General features: G+C 35.8%; 4 protein-coding genes and 1 pseudogene across 9 annotated transcripts in view; 1 reads left to right on the forward strand and 4 right to left on the reverse strand.

The window, feature by feature from the left end:
- LOC104791620 overlaps positions 1 to 626 on the reverse strand; it is a 4,577-nt gene extending 3,951 nt beyond the window's left edge. Inside the window, exon 1 of the mRNA XM_010517546.1 lies at positions 174 to 626. Coding sequence (XP_010515848.1) covers positions 174 to 258 — 85 coding nt within the window. The 5' untranslated portion in view covers positions 259 to 626. The remainder of the gene's footprint in view (positions 1 to 173) is intronic.
- On the reverse strand, positions 6,583 to 7,894 carry LOC104791622 (protein SLOW GREEN 1, chloroplastic-like). The gene has a single exon (XM_010517549.2). The coding sequence runs from the start codon at positions 7,801 to 7,803 to the stop codon at positions 6,775 to 6,777; it is 1,029 nt and encodes a 342-aa protein (XP_010515851.1). The 5' UTR covers positions 7,804 to 7,894; the 3' UTR covers positions 6,583 to 6,774.
- LOC104791623 (serine/threonine-protein kinase AFC1) lies at positions 8,134 to 11,487 on the reverse strand. Of its 6 annotated transcripts, none has more exons than XM_010517553.2 (13): positions 11,466 to 11,487; positions 10,819 to 11,023; positions 10,420 to 10,594; positions 10,286 to 10,312; positions 10,043 to 10,196; positions 9,908 to 9,956; positions 9,680 to 9,794; positions 9,376 to 9,467; positions 9,095 to 9,251; positions 8,958 to 9,022; positions 8,775 to 8,872; positions 8,581 to 8,686; positions 8,134 to 8,478 (listed from the first exon to the last, which is right to left on the reverse strand). In XM_010517553.2, exons 2-13 carry the CDS (start codon positions 10,987 to 10,989, stop codon positions 8,284 to 8,286), a joined length of 1,404 nt encoding a protein of 467 aa, XP_010515855.1. In that variant the 5' UTR covers positions 10,990 to 11,023; positions 11,466 to 11,487; the 3' UTR covers positions 8,134 to 8,283. The 6 variants fall into 6 exon arrangements, with proteins under 6 accessions (XP_010515855.1, XP_019102335.1, XP_010515854.1 ...); XM_019246790.1 differs by having other exon boundaries at positions 10,819 to 10,994; positions 11,466 to 11,480; XM_010517552.2 differs by lacking the exon at positions 11,466 to 11,487 and adding an exon at positions 11,357 to 11,458.
- On the forward strand, positions 11,810 to 14,330 carry LOC104791624 (diaminopimelate epimerase, chloroplastic). The gene is made up of 9 exons (XM_010517554.1): positions 11,810 to 12,123; positions 12,226 to 12,393; positions 12,495 to 12,565; positions 12,674 to 12,731; positions 12,860 to 13,039; positions 13,131 to 13,215; positions 13,335 to 13,394; positions 13,496 to 13,569; positions 14,054 to 14,330. Exons 1-9 carry the CDS (start codon positions 11,842 to 11,844, stop codon positions 14,168 to 14,170), a joined length of 1,095 nt encoding a protein of 364 aa, XP_010515856.1. The 5' UTR covers positions 11,810 to 11,841; the 3' UTR covers positions 14,171 to 14,330.
- Positions 14,480 to 20,068, reverse strand: LOC104791625 (annotated as a pseudogene).

A 20,280-nucleotide genomic window follows, 5' to 3' on the forward strand; every position in this document is an offset into this window, starting at 1 on the left:
TTTTTTTTTTTTTTTTTTTTTTTTTTTTTTTTTTTTTGTGGTTTAATCTCCGAATTTACCAAGACAAACTCGAACATTCAAAGCTGCGTTTTTTTTCTTTTCTTTGCCTGTCATTTTCATGTAAACCAAACAGAAACGGAAACAAAAAAAAAAGGGGAAAAAGAGTAAACAACCTTGAAGAGGAGAAGAAGTGAGAACTGCTGAAGAAGAAGCTAATCGATCTCGAGAACTGAGGTCGCCGAGTCGAAATCTGTTCATTTTTTTTTGTGTTTCACTCACTAGAAATCGGAAGCAAATGTCTCCGGGGAAAACATTTCACGGAGCTAGCTTTTAGGTTGGAAGAGATGAGTCTAGATCGGTGTGAAAATTTACTGGGTGGGGATTCAGAGCCAAGAAAAAAAAAATGCAGAGGATTCTCTGAGATTACTTTTTACAGGGAGAGATCTAAATCTAAGACAAGAGTAAAGAGAACCCTAGAAGAAGAAATGGAACGGTTAACAGAAAGAAATTGGGAGAGAGAAGAGCGAACCAGAGGAGGAGGACGACGACTGAGAAAAGAGCAAAGGAGGTTTCGTCAGTGTTTTTATTTTGAAAGTTCAAAATTTAGAAAGAAAGAAAATATAAAAAAAAAATAAAAAAAATAAAATAATAAAATAAAAATAAAAAAGAGAAGGGGGTGAAAATGAGAATGGGATTGGGGCGTGTTTGGTACTATTTTAACATACAGAGTTGTGTGCATCCGTGAATTGCTGCCACTTGTCTCTCCTCCTCGCATTTTTTTTCTTTCTTTCTTTTGTCGTACCTTCGCTTTTTAATTTTTAAAAAAAAAAGAAAAATCAACATATGCTCCATATTTTATCATAAATTAAAAAAAAAATAATTCTTAATTATGGCAGATATTCATTTTTATTAGTAATCGTGTACAATATTTGTTGCTGTTTAAGTATGTTATTTTCTATTTATATAATTTACTTAAATTCATGTTTGTTAAGTTTTTGAATCATAGTTGCATTTAAATCTTACACCTTTTGATTCAGAATTTCACTTTCTTTTTGCTTTTTCTTCGACATGTATATTTAAATTTTCGTATTCATAATTTTTGTTTTTTTCACTTTTGTTTTGTTATAAAAACAATCAAAATTATGTATTAGTATAAAACCTCCATTAATAATTTGATTTAATACTTGAATCAAGTATATATCTTCAATTTTACACCAAAAAAAAAGTATATATATATATATATATATATGCAGTATCTTCAATATTACAAGTGTTACATTTTCCTTTAACCGAGAAGTCTCTTGTCTATTATAAGTCTTCCTCCATAAGATTAGGTTAATTAGGCACACTTTTGAAATCTATTCAACTATATATATTTTCTACTTTTGCCCATGTATAGCCAGAAACATAGAATTCCCATTATACTTATATGCTCATGAAAGAAAAAGTAATGTATTAACAGTGACATATGACCCTAAAGATAATTAATCTTTTAATTAAAGTCCCTAAATAAAGGATTAGTAGTTCGTGAGCTCACCAAATATGACCCCCTATTTCCTATAGAAAACGACACAAATTCTTACGGCCTTCGCTTTCAAGATAATTAATCTGACACCATTTGCTCAATAACTCTGGTTTTTAATTGACTACTAGGAAACCTTTCTCCGTTACGAACCGTTTAACTCACTTTGCATTAAATACTACTGTTTCATTACGAATATAACTACACTAGAGCTAGTATGGGTGTTTAAATGCTTGATGTTTTTACTAATTTATTATATACTATACCTGCATTTACTAATGCCTCTATCATTCATTAACCCTATATTGTAATTCTTTCTGTTGATCCCTTAGAAAATAACATAAAGATAAAGATCATATTGTCTTATCTTATGTGATGTACTTATGAAAAATATAATATATAAATCGCCGCAACAAAAAAAAAATCGAACCGAAAAGAACAAAAAATTAAAAGCAAAATGAATCTTTTAACTTTGAATTTTTCATGTCTTCCTTGATTTATGGGGTTTTTTTTAGACGTTGTGATGCGTCCATAGATTATATAGACCACCTATATGCCTACAGACATATCATTTCTATTATGATTGTTATTTTTTACAATCAGTGAAACTGACGATATGATGTTCGAAATGAATTCATGTTGTTTTTTTTTTCTATAACTACTTCTACAAAAAAAATTCATGTAGAGATGGAATGTTTCGAAAACTACATCTAGAATAAAAAATGATTGTCTTCTCAAATTTGGAAGACATGGTATTATCTCTATCAATTGAACAGTATAAAATGGTATTCTAATTTGTGCCTGAGGATTCTATATAGTTATAGAGAACAAATACTAGTAGTAATTTACTTCGATAAGCAGCTTTACATCTGATTATTTAATGAATGATACAATGTTTTAAGGAAAATGTTGTTTGACAAAAACCAATGTTTAGAGTTAAGTACAGCTGCATGGACAAGCTAAGATTCGTGTTCGTAACTAGTAGCAACTCTTAAGTCAATAAAGTATCAATAAATAACCATATTTATATCTAAAAATAAGAATAAATAAACATGTAAGTTGAAATATTTAATTGAGGAAAAGTTTTCAGGCGTAGAAAAAAGATACAAAAAACAGTAACAAAAGACAAAAAAAACAAGATAAAAAAAGTAAAGCAGATTCCTTGACCTATGTAGTTCATCCATGCTCACAAATACTATTATAACGGTTACGCACTTATGCGTTAGATTCATTATGGCTAATAAGTTTAATTACTGTATTAATTGTTCAAGAAACAAATCTATAACTTTTTGAAGAAAAATCAAAACACAAGAACAAAGAAAAAGAATAGACAGAATTTGAGTATTGAATGATATTCTTAAAAATTTCTTCGTATTTTATAGATAAAAAAAAAAATTCTATAGTAATTTTTATATTAAAAAAACCAGGTAAAGATTTGTACCACCATAAAATTAGTTTAATATATGTATATTAAAAATTATTATACTACTTGTTTTGTCTTTCCATGTTCACAATCACAGATTTTGTCTTTGGCTTATTGATATGTCAAACGTCCTTCTCCATGAAATAACAGGTCGACTATAATCTAAAATATTTTCAAACACTCACAATCTTGTTAGATTTTGTTGTGTGTGTATCATGTCATCAGTGTATCTACATGACTACATGTTATGCAAACATTTTCCACACATGTTAACATCAACGCATGGGACTAAATTAGCTATTTAAGCGATATTGTTAAAACACTTTAAACATACATAAGTGATAAGTGTGACTAGTATGTGTATATATTAAAAGAAATTCAAATTTAACACAAAAATATTACCAATCATGATTTGAATGATGTCTTTAAACAATCAAAATGACTAAAAGTAATCGAAAACGTGTTGGATCCAATTGTTTGTATGAATGGATAGAAGATACGCCGTGTAGATCAGTAGATCAAAACATGGATCAGATATTCAGATGAAATCAAGTTCTGCTAAATTCGATGTTGTTCTTTGTTGTTGGTCATTATAAATGACTTATACATCCAAAATATCCGGTTTTCTATAGGTTTTAGGGGTTAGTATAGATTCGATTCATGATATATATATATATATATATATATCCTAATTACTCAATTTTTTATTATTATTATTAAAAGAACTGTGTTGGTGGTAAATTGCCATTAATCTAATGGTCGCTTAGATATGAAGGCTTCTTTCATATATTAGGTTAGGTAATGGTTAGAAATCCAGAGAATGTATAGTTTATAATGGATAAAGTAGTTTACAGAGAGTTCAATATGCATATAAGTTTAGTCATTCGCTGCAGTCTCACCTACAAGTAAGAATGTATATATTATCTCGTGAATAGATTATTATCGACCGTAAAAAGTCGTCTTTTGTAAGATGTTTTATAATAACATATCGAGTAGCTGACAAAAAAAAGTTAGTGCGATTTATCCATCTTGTTAAGATAATACTGTAGTTTAGGAACTGAGATGCATCCCATAATTATATCTACTAAAAGAAAATTTGTCGGTTTATATAGTGAAGATTAAGCTATATTAATATAGTTTTGACAGTGGAACTGAACCAAACCTTTGTGAAAAAAGTTAATTAGAAGAAAAAGTGGAGAAGAAGAAGACGACAATGTGATTAATTACTTGTTCAACTTGAACACTAGTTTAACAATTAGTCCACCTCATCACTACCCTTCACTAATTAGTCCATTTTCTAACAATTCAATTTTATTCTCTCTTACTCGTTTTTTCCTTAAAATATTTACTTTTAGCCATTCTTTTACATATTACAATGGCTTTTTAAGTTCCATTTTCTAAAATATCTCTATTTGTTTATATTTTTGTACAACTGTCACTTTTACAATTTTGTGATCATAAAGTTTTTACCTAATTGAGAAATACTTCACGATAGCTTGTAGTATCCTTTATAGCTTGTTGTAGCAATTTTCACCAAGAGAATTTAATGCCATAATTCTTACCATTAGTACTCTGCTATTTAATTATGTTTGTGTATCATGTAAACCAGGATCTATATTACTTTCAAATATAGAACATGGTCCACGGCTATATATAAATTAACCGGCCTTTAATGTAAGTAAACTAACTAACGACTTAGTCATTTGAAGTTTGCATAATATAAGGAATCAACGAGGAGAGGAATCGATCGGAGTGTACCACCCACCCACAACAACGAAGAGTAGGTCAAGTACACATTTATAACCTACGATCAAATATTACGCATTTTGTTTGCCTTCTAGGTGACAACGACCCTATTACATACAATTTACTTTTTCTATATTTTTTGGCTGTCAATTATTTAAGTGTTTATTCAAATGATATACCTATTTAATATTTAACCTATAAATTACGTGCCAACAATGTCTTACTTTACTCATAAGATTAGTCATTTCAGAACAAACAACACAAACTCTGAGTATGAAGAAAATACATAATCTCTCATTTTATTTGATAAATACAGTACAAAGTTTGAATGTTTGCTTTAAAGTAAAAAGCCACTAATGATTTATACAACTTTACATATATTAGGTGTCCCTTTACATCAACAAGAATCTGAGCATTAATGAAGAAGATGTTTTAAACAAGAGAATCTGAGCATGAATAGAATTTGTCTTCTTCTTTTTCTTTTTAGGGTAAATTTAGACAGCTTATCCTATTTGTATTTACATTTTTTTTACTACAACATTTTTTTTTTTCAATTTCGTAGTTGTCATGATTTACTAATTAATAAAAAATATTAAAAATGATATGGAAATATGAGACTACATGAAGTCACTTATGATGCAAAATAACCACAAATTTGTTTGGTTTAGTTTCGGTTTGACCAATCTTATATCAATTAAACAAATTTCAAAATAAATCAAAATTGCTCCAAAACCGAAACCTAATTTTTGTTATATTTGATTTCATACATCTTCTCGGAAATTGAGTTGCACACGGTAGTACAATAATGCTAAAGATTGAGTGTTAGGTGCGTTAATTGATATAAAGCTGTAGATATGAAAGACCAAAGTGACAGAGATAGATTCTACTTGCATCAGACCGACACGTAAGCAAAACTTGTTTCAAGCAAACACCGAACCAAAGAATGTGTTCGAGATCACATCGAGAGACAGAGAGATGAGGATTATTGCAATCAGCTTCTTCCAAATCTATTGCGGTTGGGACCATGAAAGACAATCATTTCATATTTTTCATTCCCTAAAGAATCTACTGGTCTGTTTGGTTTTTCATTAACCGGACATTACAATCTTTTGGTTTAGAGAGAACCGAGTTAAGCAGTCATGTCCGTCCCTATCGATTTGATGGAAATGTGGGGGCCTAACCAAAAGTCAGAATCAAGCAAGAAAATGGGGTAATTGAGCATAGCATTTATAAACTTCACCTACAGAAGCTGAAGAAGAAGATCAATGTTTGTGATTGTCAAATAGTGTGGTCCAATTAAAAACGGCATGACAACTTCATGGAAGAATGAAGGGATCTCTATCATACTTATGACTCCTCCTCTCAACTTGGCTATTGGAAGTCCATTTCCGGATTATCCACAACCTGTAGATGCCAGCAACATAAAAAGCATTTGTTTGTACGTCGGGCATATTGACTTGATTACTTTGATAAGCAGAGATTATAACTGTGTTTAACTAGTGAGTAGCCTTCACTCCTTAAGTACCTGCATAACCTGATTCATTTATGGCAACTTGTATATGAGTGTGCGGTGTGTGATACGATATTACACTCCATGTCAAACCTCAGATTGGAATATCAATCAAAACTCAACATGAAATGCTTTTGATAAGGAAATCAAAGAACCAGCAAAAAGTTCATGGACACACCGTTGATAGCGTACTCTACAATCTTTAGTTCACCAAACAGATGATATGATCTATTGGACTCTCACAAGAGATGGCGGGAATACCAAAAAGAGTTGTAGCCCATAACAACATTCAGAGCAACAAGCAAGCAAGTGTTAAGTTGCCTGAATGATATAGCGAAACTATTAGGCTTCACTGTTCTTTTGGAACCAAGGAACAAGATGTACATAATAAGCATCTAGACTATGATTCAAATCCATCATTAAATCAAACCAAGTATTCAACTTATGAACTTTATATAAACCAACTAAAGAGACACAACTTAAGATGATCAAGAAAAGCATGCTACAGAACATCCATCAAAATCACATTTTCCAATTCTTATGATCCCCGTAAAAACATTGCAATTATTCCCATCAACTAGTTGATCCAGCCATCTCCTCAGCCATCTCACGCTGCGCCTTCTCCGAAAAAAGCTTTGTTGCTATCATATTATCCATAAAATACTCTCTGTAAGGATGATTCTTGGGAACAAGTTTCCGAAACTTATCAAACTGTTCTTCTGCCTTGTCTTTCTTCTTCAGCAATGTGTATATCATTCCCTGACACAGATACGGCCTGAAATCTCTTGGTTCCTCCTTCTCAAGCTCTTGATAAAGCTCCAATGCTTCGCTATGCTTTCCTTCAATGACCCGAATCTGCGCCACCAGTAGCTTAAAATCCCTAAAATCGTTATCATTACCCTCTTTTTTGCACTTCAACATTGCTTCCTCGATTCTAGTCTCAACATCTTTCAAATCAAGACCTGCATCGGAATAAGCCATAAGCAAGCCGTGATAAGCTTCAACATGAAGCGGGTCTTTAGCCAGAATCTCTTCAAAACCAGTTTTAGCCAAGTCAAGATCTCCACTGTAGGTAAAGATGTTAGCTTTCAAAACTGGCCATTCCTTTTCATCAGGTTCCAATTTTATCAAACGATCAATCACTTCTACGGCTTCTGTAAGCTTTCGAGATCTGATCTTTACCTCCATTAAAGAACGAAGAGCGTCGACATCAGAAGGGTGAGTTATCAAATGCTCATCAAGCGCTCTCTCTTCTTCTTCCAAGGTAACGTTTTCTTTGCTCTCAACTGTCGGCGGAGGCGCGACTGGAGCTGCAATCGCCGGCGATTTGAGAATGAGATTCGCCATAAGCAGAGCCGCGGCGGTTGTTAGAGTGATGCATGTTGATTTGAAGAGACGGAAAGGTGTGGACTTTGGGAGAGGGGTTACAGAGTTTTGAAATTTGGAGGAAGACGAAGCTTTGATTGAAGCGCATTTGGAAGATGGAATTGGTCGGATTGAGGCTCTGAAGGAGTTCTTCGGGAGCGATGAAGAAGAGGTGTGGTGGGTGAAGGAAAGATGAAACGGTTGGTGATGGAGCTGTAGCTTCCCTAGAGACTCCATGATTGTGAAAAGAGATAGGTAAACCCTAAAACCCTCTGAACGGTAAAAGAGATTAGGTGAAGAAGATGAAGATCAGGCCTTTCGAGTCCGGTCGAATATTCTCTCCACGCTTCTGCTTCATACGATGTCGTTTTGGTCTTTGATGGGCCTCACATTGCACTTTGACGGTTTGACCTATCAAAAGTAAATAATGTTTCAGATTGATACCACATTCGAACACACTTTGTGGTGTAAACTGTGAAGTAACTGTAATAACTCTTACAACCGCCATGGAGTAGTAACAGTTGTGGCCGGAAAACGATTCCAAAGAAACCAAAACAACAACAGACAAGGAAAAACAAGGCACAAGCCTTTCTCCCTTTCTTTCATTTTCTATACATGAAAATATATGATAAAAAGGCTACAAAAACCCAGGAAAGTGAAGGATACACAGAAACTGCAGATTTATCCAAACATCAATCTGCTGTTTCTTCTTCTTTCTCAGTTCTTGTGATTATATAAAAATGGGTGGGGGTTTGGGTTAAAGGGTATACTTTGTTCCCGGATTCTTGTGAAGAAGGGGTGGTTCAGTGCTTCTCTTGCCTTGAACCTCTCTGATGGATCATATCGAAGCAGCCCTTGTATTAGATCTATCAAATCACCAGCTGAGTGATCCACATGCTGCATTATCAGATTCTGCATAATGCCAAAAACAGAGGTGTCCCGATTTCAATATTGCACATTAGCGAATGTCAAGTGTCAAAGTTACTTAATTGATTTCACTGAGATATTATTTACCGGTAACCGGGGAAGCTTCCATACTGCTTTTAAGCTGTCTCTTGATGTCGCACCTTCAGGCCAATCTAACTTTGCACCTCGCCTGAAGTATTTCTCAGAGCGCCGGCTGCAAGAACCGTTTTGAGTTTGATATAAGAAATTACAGTTCAATTTATTTGCCGCTGCTGCAAATACGAAGGTCTTGTTGTTCTTACTCAGCTCTGAGCACCATATGAGTCGGTAATGGTCCTAAGACCCTTTCCATCATGGCCAAATGCTCCAAGTTTTCATGCGTTTGGAAAAGTGCTTCTCCCTGCAAGTTTCATCAAGGAGAAATGTTTATGAAGAGTTGGTGAGATGTGGTGTACCGAATAACACGAAAACAGAGAGTTACTCACCGAACAAAGTTCAACAAGTATGCAACCAATACTCCACAGATCACATGGATAGTTCCATCCAACCCCTGTGATAACATTCCAGAATTTCAAATACCGATAGCTAAAAAAAATCATGTGTCAAAGTCATATAAGTCTACCTAAGATAACTTCTGGCGCGCGGTAATGCCTTGTGGATACAATGTAGTTATGGTCTTGATGATCAAACGTTGTACTTCCGAAATCAATGAGCTTGATGGCACTTGACTTGGGCAGGTTTTTGAAGTACGACCCATCTTTGGTGGGTCGTGATAGAAACTAAAGTTTCATGACCACAAAGGAAAAATTACTTGAGTTGTACAAGTTCTTCATGAATGGATATCATAATTTATAAAAGCCCTGAACCTGAATGAGTCCAGATTGGGGATGATTGATTACTCACCTTATAATCAGGTATTTTGATATACTCAGACGACACAAGAAGAATGTTCTCCGGCTTCAAATCCGTGTGAATCAGCCGTAGGTCGTGCATGTCTGTCAGAATAGAATGAACCACGAGTGAGTACACTAATAAACAAAAAGTCTCCAGAAATAATAACTGTTTGAGCAATATGCAGTAATCTAATGAGAAACATTAAGTAATAACTATTAACACCTAAGTCTTATATCAAAAGTTCCAGAAAGTAAAATTTGTGGCACTAATGGGACAACTATATAGAAGAATGGATCAAGAATAGTCCACACACATGCTACAGACTCCAAAAGTTGTCTGCCAAGCTCCCGAACAAGGTCAATGGGAAATGAACGGTAGCTGTTTTTGCGGAGAAAATCATATAAGCTTGGTCCAAGCTTCTCAAATACCTGTTGAAACCATTTAAACCCATCCGCAAGTTCTTATAACTCACATAATATTCGGGCATGAAGGAAATTGTATTTTCCCCTCAAACTTATCAAGTAAAAGTAACAGTACTTACAATACAAATATGATTACGATAGTCAAACCAATTCCGAATTTGCACACAACTGCAAGGAATCGAAAAGCTTATACCAAATGCAATAAATTTGACACTAAAAAAAAAATTAGTTAAGAGGAAGAGAAATATTCTTACCGAGAACCACCAACATCATGCCTTGTAAGCCTTTGCAACACGTCAATTTCTATCATGGCAGCTTCACGATACTTGTTTATGGAACGTATAACTTTGATTGCTACGACTTCTTTGTTTTTATTATCAAAACATTCCAGTACTTGTCCAAATGTACCTGCCAAAATACAATCCAAACGAATTATGAAACTACATACTTTGATATTAGGAAACCCTACTTTTGACTTAAAGCAAGAGGATACCAACCTTCACCCATTTTGCTGAGAATTTGATCTGCACGCACAATAGAAGAGGCATGTCAGAGTAACGAACTTAACCTCCATGATAAACTGTGTGAAACAGATAAAGATGTGGAAAGACTCTGTAACATTAAGACTCACATCGTGGAGTCAAAGTATCTCCAACAACAAAGACATAATGGCCGTCTTTATCATCTGGTCTCCAGGGAGGAGAGCCCTGACGAGGAAGACCATTATAGAACATGTTTGGATAAACCAAATTGGGAACTACTCCACTCGCAAACTCTGGAGCATAGTACAACGGTGGTTGAAATACCTGAAAAAAAAAAAGATAAAAAAAAAAACACACCAGCTGAAACTTAGCTCAAGCACACACAAAAAAAGTCTTAATTTTTAGGTAGTCAAAACACAGACAACGAGTAAAATCCAATTTTTTTTAACAAAGGACCCTGAGATATGGATAACAACAAAACAAAAGAACAGCTCTTTGAAACCAATACAAATAGAAAAAGACAAACAGTATCTGGACAATTGAATTACCGAGAGGGGAGGAGGAGGAGGAGGAGGAAGAAGAGGAGCAACATCCCAAGCCAATCGAGGCCGTTTCCTGGGACGCTTATCAGCGATCCTATGAGGGAATTCAACATTCCTCTGAGTTTCCAAGATCATCGCGATCGAGCTTGCTTTATCACGATGCACACTGCTTTGCATAAATGCTTATACAAAAAAAAACGCAAATCCAGAGCTGAAATTAAAAAAAAAAAAAAAAATCCAGATATGAACAAAGAGAGAACTGTAATTCTGATAAAATTCGAATCGAATTAAGGGAGATGAGATTCCGAAATTTAAAAACCCTAATAATCTTCGATTTGGGGAAGATCTATCTCACCAAAAAAAAAAAAAAGATAACTAAAAAAGGGGGGAAAAGAAACAGAAAATATATATAAAATAAAAAAAAGCATAAGTAATGTAGCTTAAAAAAATCTAACCGCAAATCTCTCTCTCACAGATTGAATTTAAACACTGCCGTAAATTTTGATCATCGGAATTCAGATCGGGAGATACAAAAAACGCTTACTCAATTTGGAATTGCAGGAAAAAAAAAGCTCAGGAGGACAAATAATATTTTAACAGCGAAAGAGACTGATTAGAACAGAGAGATAGAGAGAGAGAGAGAGAGAGCGAACCTGAAGAAGAAAGAGAACGGCGGAGGAAAGAAAGAGAGAGGCTCTTAATGGGCTTTTTTAGTAAGGCCTTCAATTAAATAAATATATCCGTTGACTGAAAGAACCACGTGCTGTTGTTGTTCAGGGGTAAAAATGACGCGGAGTTCAGCTGTTGAATATTTGAAAAAGCACGATGTTTTCACCCCAATAATGGGCTTTATTTATTCAGGCCTTTTTCATTAAATACCCATCGACTAAAGAACGACATGTTGTTTAGGAGAAAGAACAACATGGAGTTCCGTTTTCAAGCATTAGAACAGCGCGATGTTTTGTTCAGAGTATTTTTTTTAATATTGAGCAGAGTCGTTGAAGGGAGGAAAAAAATCTGAAAGCAGCAATGGAGATAGCCGCCGTAAGTAGCACTGTCTCCGTCGCGCCGCAATCGCGTCAACTGTTGAATGCGTTCTCCAGGAATCTAGGATCCGTCTCTTCTCTTTCGTTCGGTTTCTTCGAGAAAGAGTATTGCTTTAAGAGCTCTAGGCTTCGCGTGTCTGCTTCAGCCTCCATGGATGCCCTCACTGCCGAGAAAATCTCTCCGGCGGCGAGTTTTCTCGACAAGAGAGAAAACGGAGTTGTTCATTTCGTGAAGTACCATGGCCTCGGCAATGACTTCATTTTGGTACTTTTTTTGTTCTCTGTTGAACTCTCAATATGTAAATTTGACCCGACATGTCTCGGACGTTTTTCAAGTTTTGTCTTTTTTGGGAATTGGGTTTTGTAGGTTGATAACAGAGACTCATCGGAACCTAAGATTACTCAAGAGCAGGCGGCGAAGCTGTGCGATCGAAACTTCGGTGTTGGTGCTGATGGAGTGATATTTGCAATGCCGGGAGTCAATGGTACTGATTACACAATGAGGATATTCAATTCAGATGGTAGTGAACCAGAGGTGGGCTTTTCTATGATAAAGTCTGTTGATTTTGGAGTTGATATGTTTGTGTGAGTTGTTATAGCGCTTGAAGTCATTGGCTTTTGATTTTCTTATTGTAGATGTGTGGCAATGGAGTTCGATGCTTTGCTAGGTTCATTGCTGAGCTTGAAAATCTTCAAGGAAAACATAGGTATATCTATATATATATATATATATATGTTTAAGAGAAATCTGTTGAGTGTTCTGAATTTAGTAATGCTTGAATAATCTCTGAAGTCTTCTTTATCTGTTTGGATAGTTTTACAATACATACAGGTGCTGGCTTGATTGTTCCAGAAATTCAAGATGATGGACAGGTAAATCATTTGGATTGATGTCTCGTTTAAGGTTTATTTGAGTTCATGATGATGGATACAGTTATGAATTATTTATCGTTTCTTTTTTTCTTGTTGTTGACTGCGTTGTGATTGATATATGTGTACAGGTTAAGGTTGACATGGGGACACCAATTCTTAAAGCACAAGATGTGCCCACGAAGTTGCCAGGGAACAAAGGTGAAGCTGTTGTTCAGGCAGAGCTAGTTGTTGATGGAGTAAGCTGGAATGTGACGTGTGTTAGTATGGGCAATCCTCACTGTATCACATTTGGTAAAAAGGGTGGACCGGTGCGTGTTTGCTTTCTAAACTTCTAGTTATGTTATTTGTCTACACATGGAATTTCTTATCATTTGTAGTTTTCCTTTGTGTGTCAACCAGAGTCTTAAAGTTGATGAATTGAACTTACCAGAGATTGGTCCAAAGTTCGAGCATCATGAAATGTTCCCAGCTCGAACTAACACAGGTTAGTGGAAATTCATGTGCAGATTAATCCAGATTTCCATGGATAGATACATTAAGACTTCTCTGTATTTGTATTTATACTCCTCAAGTTGTCTTACTGTTCTTTGGGTTTACCTGCAGAATTTGTTGAGGTCTTATCACGTTCTCATTTGAAAATGCGTGTGTGGGAGCGCGGAGCAGGTCAGCTAATTCCCCCAAATCTTCAGATAATTTTCTTAGTTGATTATCAACAGTCTCTGTATCCCTATATGCTTAATGCTTAAGCATACTTAAAACTGCAGGAGCAACTCTGGCCTGTGGAACTGGAGCTTGTGCTCTGGTTGTTGCAGCAGTCCTTGAAGGTCGAGCCAACAGGGTAAGTTTGGAATTTCAGAACTAAAAAACTAGATAACAGTTTGCAAAATGGTACATTTTCAGATTATACAATGGTATGCAGCTCCTAGTCCTCCATATATACACATAAATTATGATAGTTGAGGGAAAAAGATGTGTGTAGATAAACAGAAGAGTGGATTAGCGTTTTTAAGCTTTTCTTTAGAAACCTGACTTTTGCAATGAATGGTTAGATGATTTGATTGGTAGGCGATTGATGAGATTATGATCTTACTAAGTAGTTTTCATTTCTTGTATATTCATTTGCGGTTAAATAGTTTTCATGTCTTGTGGGAGAATCTTGTATTCCTTTTTTGGGGTTCTTCACTCTCAATTACTACTATTGAGTTTATACCTCGATAGAGATGTGACAGACACAAATGTTATTAGCTGCATGAGGTTATACATATACATGTTGACCTGAAAAGCTCCTCTTATATTTTGTGTATTGGTTTATGGTGGAACAGAAATGCACGGTGGATCTACCAGGCGGACCATTGGAAATAGAGTGGAAACAAGAAGACAACCATATCTACATGACGGGTCCTGCGGAAGCTGTTTTCTACGGATCAGCGCTGCTCTAATGACTTGTCCTCTCACTGTTGTTGTTCTTCTGGGGTCTGTTATCTAATCCAAACGTGTGCTAAGCTCTTACATGTCCTGCCTAGATTGTGTTTCATGGATTTGTTTATGCACTTCTACTGTTTTCAGAGTAAAAAATTCCAAACCTTTTGAATTGTTGCATTTATGTTCATAATTTTTTTTCTTTTTCTCGGAATATAACTCTCTACACTGATGGTTAAACTTGAATCTCAAGCAGACAGAAACTGTCCAACGCCGTGGTTGTACATAAATACATGGATTTAGTATATAACATCTAAAGAGAATAAAAAAACACATGAATCGGGAAATTTGATCTCTGGTTAGAATCAGGACAACAGAAGTGGTTTCATAAAATCTCCTTAATATAATGATACAACTCTCATTAGTCTGAAGTTAGCCCCTATCTCACACAAAGTTCTGTCAACGAGGTTTTACTGCGTGGAAAAATCCACTGTCCAAGTCACTACCAGGAAGTAAAGACAATGGCGAGGGTACAGAAGAAGATGACGACGATGTCTTGGTGCAGATCAATTTCGTTGTCTCTGAAAACATATCTGGTTCTTGCACAGATTGGCAAATACCTTCAAGTTCCTTCACCACTTTTGACATTGGTGGTCTCGTCTCTGGTCTATCCTCACAACACCATAACGCCAATTCTGCCAACTTCTTCACTTTTTCGGGCGAACATTGTCCCATCCGACGATCCGCCACTGACAGAACCGTTCCACATTCATATGCCATTCTCACCTATTTCACATAAACCTCAGATATTTAGCTAGCTCCATTATCAGGTTTGAGTGGGAACTCAGTCAAGAAAAGTACCTCGCGGATAATATGTGTACCCTCAAAGAATGGGTGCATTCCAGTCAAAAGCTCAAGCAACACTACTCCGAAGCTGTACACATCGCTCTTCACCGTCAATTGCTGAGTCATGAAGTACTCTGGATCCAGATATCCCTGTGCATAATATAATTCTCAAAACTGTCATATCTGAGAGTAAAACATGTTCTGTTTTGTCAAAAGCCACATGTTATAAGTGACTAAAATATAGATTAGTATGCTATTTTGGAACTCGCCGGTGTTCCTCTCACTACTGTCGATACATGAGCGGGCTCACCATCTCCCTCCCCAAAAGCAGGAGCCAACCGTGACAGTCCAAAATCAGCAACTTTAGCACGAAGCTGACAGTCCAAGAGTATGTTGCTGGTTTTGATATCTCGATGAATAACAGGCGGATTTGCTTCAGTGTGAAGGTAAAGAATCCCTTTAGCTGAACCCAAAGCCACATGTGACCTCATGCTAAAGCTCAATATCTCTGTAGCAGTAGCTGCATGATAATGTAAAAACAACTGATATGCTAGTTTTCTAAATCTTGATAGTATATAAGAAGAACCTGGAGGAAGATATTCTTACCTGAAAGCCAATCACGCACATTACCATTAGGCATATACTCATAAACCAGCATCTGTGCATGAACCAAAACAGAACACCTATGTGGATTAGTCATAAATATAAAGCTAAGTAACAACTGCATATGAAAAAGGACGTACCTGTTCCCCAATGTCACTACTGTAGCCAAGCAGCGACACAAGATTCCGGTGATGTAACCTCGAAAGTAAATCGATCTCATTCAGAAACTCTTTCTCGCTCTGCAGAGACGTTTCTTCTCCTCGTTTGATGGCAACTTCGGTTTTATTTGGCAAAATGCCTTTGTAGACCTTTCCATAGCTACCTCTACCAATCATTGTGTAGCTATCAAAGCCATTAGTTGCATCCGACAGTTCTACAAAACTGAACTTCTTCACCCCTTGGATTTCCCGAGATATCGCCCTGACTGGAAGACATAAGAAACAGTCTTCAGTTTGGTAATAGGACCAAACAAAGACAAAAATCTTGAAATAAAGAGCCATTTCCGAGTTGCTTACAAACACGTTTTTTGGTGAATGTATGCGTTCTCTCACCACATTTCCTAACATATAGAAGTGTTGCACTCACAGATAACACAGTGGCAGCGACGATAGAGCCTGCTACTATCATCATCCATACAACCACACTAAATCCACTCGTTTGAGCTAACGAATAATCTGCATCCAAAAATTGAAGTATAAATATCATTAAGTATCCATTTTGATAAAAGATTAGGTCCAAAAACTGTACCATACGGTCCTTGAAGAGGAAAGTCCAGCAGCTCATAGAGTCCAAAAAAGTCAGTTTTATTAAAACTCCATGACAGAAACCTATCTCTGATACGTATGACTTCATCCTTGTTGAATGTCATTTTGCCTTTTGGAACTAGCTTTAAGTACATCCTTAGACGCAGCCTGTTTTCATAATCAAGTCTATCGATTGCTAGTTGATGAGTTTCCAACTGGAGCGACGTGGTTATATACTCAATGAATTGGTGTTTAATATATGGAGTGAAGAAAAAGAAGCTAGGGCTCTTTAGCCTATAATCAATCGAAAGAGGTGCTGTACACAAACAGATTCCTGAGGAGACTTGCACATTCTCAAAGGGACATGACACATTACTACTGCAGGTTGTATTTGAGTTTGTAGATGTTTGCTTTTTCTCGCCGCAGATGTATTGGAAGAATTGTTTAACAATGGGAATGCTTGTACTCTTGCATATTGGGTTGCCACGAAGACTTTGACACAAAGGATAAAGAAAGAGCTTTAGTAGATAACCAAGACAGAACTAAATTAAATTAGACAACTGTAGTGTCAAGACAAGAGGATGCAGTTTGGTCCAAATTTTTGACATGCTTTAACTTGCTACCAAATAGGAACAAAGAAACTCACTATAGGGTAACATTGTCCGGTGTTCTCAGGTTTCCTGTGGCATCAGAGAAGTTATTGTTCCTGAGATCACTGTGCATGCATCCAAAAGAAATTTTTAGCCTCCGAGAATGAAGTATAATCTAGGAAAGTATTAAGTATTACATAAAAAGAAAAACAAAGACTTAAGTTCATACACTTGCAGCTTCTGTTCTCGAAAGACTTGTCCTGCTGCCAAAGTTCTGTTGCGACAGAACCAGATTAACTGTTGTTCTCAAGTGAACTGTGATAGATTAAACAGAATATCTTACAAAGTACTTATAGATGACTGAAGAGTGCAAAAAATAAGATGACTTGGAAAAATTCATCTCAATGATCAATCAACGTTTACATACAGTAATTGAAGGGAGCCCAACTCCGAGAAACTTGGTGGTATAGAACCATTAAGGTTGTTATAAGAAAGTTCACTGCAGCAAAACTCAGCTATTGTAAGTTAAATAAACTGTTAAAAGGAGAAAATTTTGGAGAAAAATGCATACATTGTTGTCATTTTGTGAGAAAGCTTGGATTCTGGTATAGTGCCTGTGAGGTTGTTCCAACTTAGATCTCTGCAAATAAAGTGAAGATTAAATAAAAGTGCACTCGTATTGTTCCCTATAAACTAGGTTCAAGAACTCAAGGACCAGTAAAAAGAATCACACAATGACATAATTTTACACAAATACCAGACATAGATACTTACAAATAGCTAAGATTTTGTATCCTGCTTAAATCAGGAATTGATCCTTGCAGTCCACAGTTCCTTAAGCTTCTGCCAAGTTGAAAAGATGAAGGTAGAAAGAATAATTCATCTCACTGTTGAAACTACTAATTAAAGAACCACAAACCCATTTGAAACTTATTGCAAAAACGTTCATAAAGTCTTACAGTTTTACTAATCTAGAAAAGTTTCCATAAGCCATTGGAATCTCAGAACCTTCGAAGTTGTTGTTGTCTAGCTGACTGAATAAGTAGATTACTATTTCAGCAACTTTGCAAAAAATATCAAAAGGTAAGCAAAAATATGGGAGAAGGCACATACAGTATGGTCAATGATGGTAGTCCAGCTAACTCTAGCGGCAATGTCCCAGTCAAGTTATTGTTGTCGAGTATCCTACAAGATTTCTTCCATCAATATTAACACTTCAAAGACAGTATCCAAATGTGAAATCAAGAAAGCAAACAAAACTCACAGGTGTGCAAGGTTTGTCAGTTTGGACAGCTCAACCGGAATTTCTCCGGTTATCGTGTTATTGTTGAAGTGACTGAGACCCAAAAGCTACTCGTGAGTAAAGGATGAACCACAAATGACTGCTGATTTTGCTATGAAGATGATAATAGTTAAAGAGAAACTTACAGATGTTTAACACTTTTTAAATTTCCAAATGAAGATGGAACTGAACCTGTTATGTTGTTCTCATCTACTTGAAGCCTGTTTAGGTTTTGAAGATTACCTAGTTCAGGAGGTAAACTACCCGTAAACTTGTTCCCATTCAACAGTCTGTCCAAATAATATAGCAAAATTTTTATTGAAGTGGCAAGCTATGTTTTCTTCAGTCCAAATCCTTCTTTATAAAAAAAAACAGAACAAGAAGGCAAAAGAAAATAAAGATACATAATGTGATCCAACTTACAGGAGTTTCAAGGAAGAGATTTTTCCTATCTCCAAAGGAACATGGCCAGTCAGGTTGTTCCACATCACATTACTTCAACGTTGGTAACACAAGAGAGAATAGATTATTCAGTATGCAAAAAAACCAAATGAAACAATTCGTTAGACTCCCTATCTTACAGAATTTCGAGAAACGATAACCGGCCAACTTCAGGAGCCAGCTCTCCAGATAAATTCAGCCTCATCAATCGGCTACAACAAAATATGTAAATAACATGAGTTGCAGTATAATCCTTGCAAGAATGACACCAGGACTCTGCATTAGTGATGCCTAAACCTATCTACCTTGGCAGAAAAGACCAAAATTAAAATAAGAAAAGAATGTGACAAATGGTAAAACAGGAGAGACATACAGCTCCTGGACGTGAAAGTGTCCATCATCATGTGAGCTCTCGAAGCATAATATTCCAGTCCAGTTTGACTTGCACGGGTCTCCCTTTCCCCAGTTACTTAAATTTCTCATACGATCAATTAGACTCCTTTTGATCTCCCTCAAAGCAGTTACTGAAAAATGGATATAGAATATTACCAAAATTCTGAAAATCAGTCTCCACTTTGTAGAATGAGATATATGAGATGTGAAATATTGGGGAAAAAATGATCACCTTCTGAAGGATCTGTTTTTGAATCAGCTGCCTGAAGCAGAAGGCAACAACAAAATGTAACCAGAAATACTGAACCATATGTTCTTGAACTCATCACGATACCTAGAAAAGGAAGACAGATCATGCTTTCTCCTGTTCTAGCACACAGAAATATACATGGGGGTGATCAAAGCTTAGATGAACTCACATTTCATAAGAAAAATTCTGGGTCAAGGCCAATAAAGTTATGTTCAAGTTACCAGAAGAATGAATAATCAAGAAACAATGTTTGGCTGAAGATTAAAGAATTCATAAAAGATTAATTCCCGGAAACTTCTTTGAAACCAAGGAAAAGTACAAGTCTTAGTGGTCATTAGACATAGTTGTGTCCATAAAGACACTGCTGGAAACAGAAACCTCATAATGACAGTGATCTAATGAGTTAACAAAACAAACCAGAAAGAGACTACATAAGAAAAGGTCAACAAGGTAAACTTTCTCATTAAGATTGGACTTTCCTTGATGAACCTATATCTCCTGCAGTTCCCCTGTATAGATCATTGAAGCGGCTATGAAAAACATTGAACATCAATTATAAAAAGTTGTCAATTTTTATAATCCTTTAAATTCAGTTGCAGACTGGTTGTCCACTTAGGCTGACCTTGTCATAAAAGTTATGACCCTTATTGTTAACCTTAACCTACATTGATCCGGTTTACAATATTCCAAGAGCAAGCCAAAACAATAGTAAATAAGTTAGAAAACTTCGATCTAGGGCTGGGCATTTGGGTAACCCGTTCGGGTTTGGGTATTATCCGTTTGGGTTCGGGTAAACGGGTTTAGAAAAATAGAACCATTGGGTATTTTTAGATATATGGGTTCGGTTCGGTTTGGGTACTACCGGGTTCGGGTCGGTTTGGGTTATAAATTTTAGAACCCGATTAGTACTCGAACTACCGGGTATCCGAAAAAATATAATTAAAATTAATTAAATTTCAATAAATTTAGTTAAATTTTGACT

Source organism: Camelina sativa, chromosome 6 (genome assembly GCF_000633955.1).
Source record: "Camelina sativa cultivar DH55 chromosome 6, Cs, whole genome shotgun sequence".
Lineage (NCBI taxonomy): Eukaryota > Viridiplantae > Streptophyta > Magnoliopsida > Brassicales > Brassicaceae > Camelina > Camelina sativa.

Bases quoted from the DNA above. Each gene is read 5' to 3' on its own strand.
- LOC104791623 (XM_010517553.2), bottom strand. From the start codon at position 10,989: ATGCAAAGCAGTGTGCATCGTGATAAAGCAAGCTCGATCGCGATGATC. The intron at 9,468-9,679 runs GTGTGTGGACTA...CTATTCTGACAG, and splicing joins ACTTTTGGAGTCTGTAGCAT to ACATGCACGACCTACGGCTG. The intron at 8,873-8,957 runs GTGAGTAACTCT...TGAAACTTGCAG, and splicing joins TACTTGTTGAACTTTGTTCG to GGAGAAGCACTTTTCCAAAC.
- LOC104791622 (XM_010517549.2), bottom strand. From the start codon at position 7,803: ATGGAGTCTCTAGGGAAGCTACAGCTCCATCACCAACCGTTTCATCTT.
- LOC104791624 (XM_010517554.1), top strand. From the start codon at position 11,842: ATGGAGATAGCCGCCGTAAGTAGCACTGTCTCCGTCGCGCCGCAATCG. The intron at 12,124-12,225 runs GTACTTTTTTTG...TGGGTTTTGTAG, and splicing joins TCGGCAATGACTTCATTTTG to GTTGATAACAGAGACTCATC. The intron at 12,394-12,494 runs GTGGGCTTTTCT...TTCTTATTGTAG, and splicing joins CAGATGGTAGTGAACCAGAG to ATGTGTGGCAATGGAGTTCG.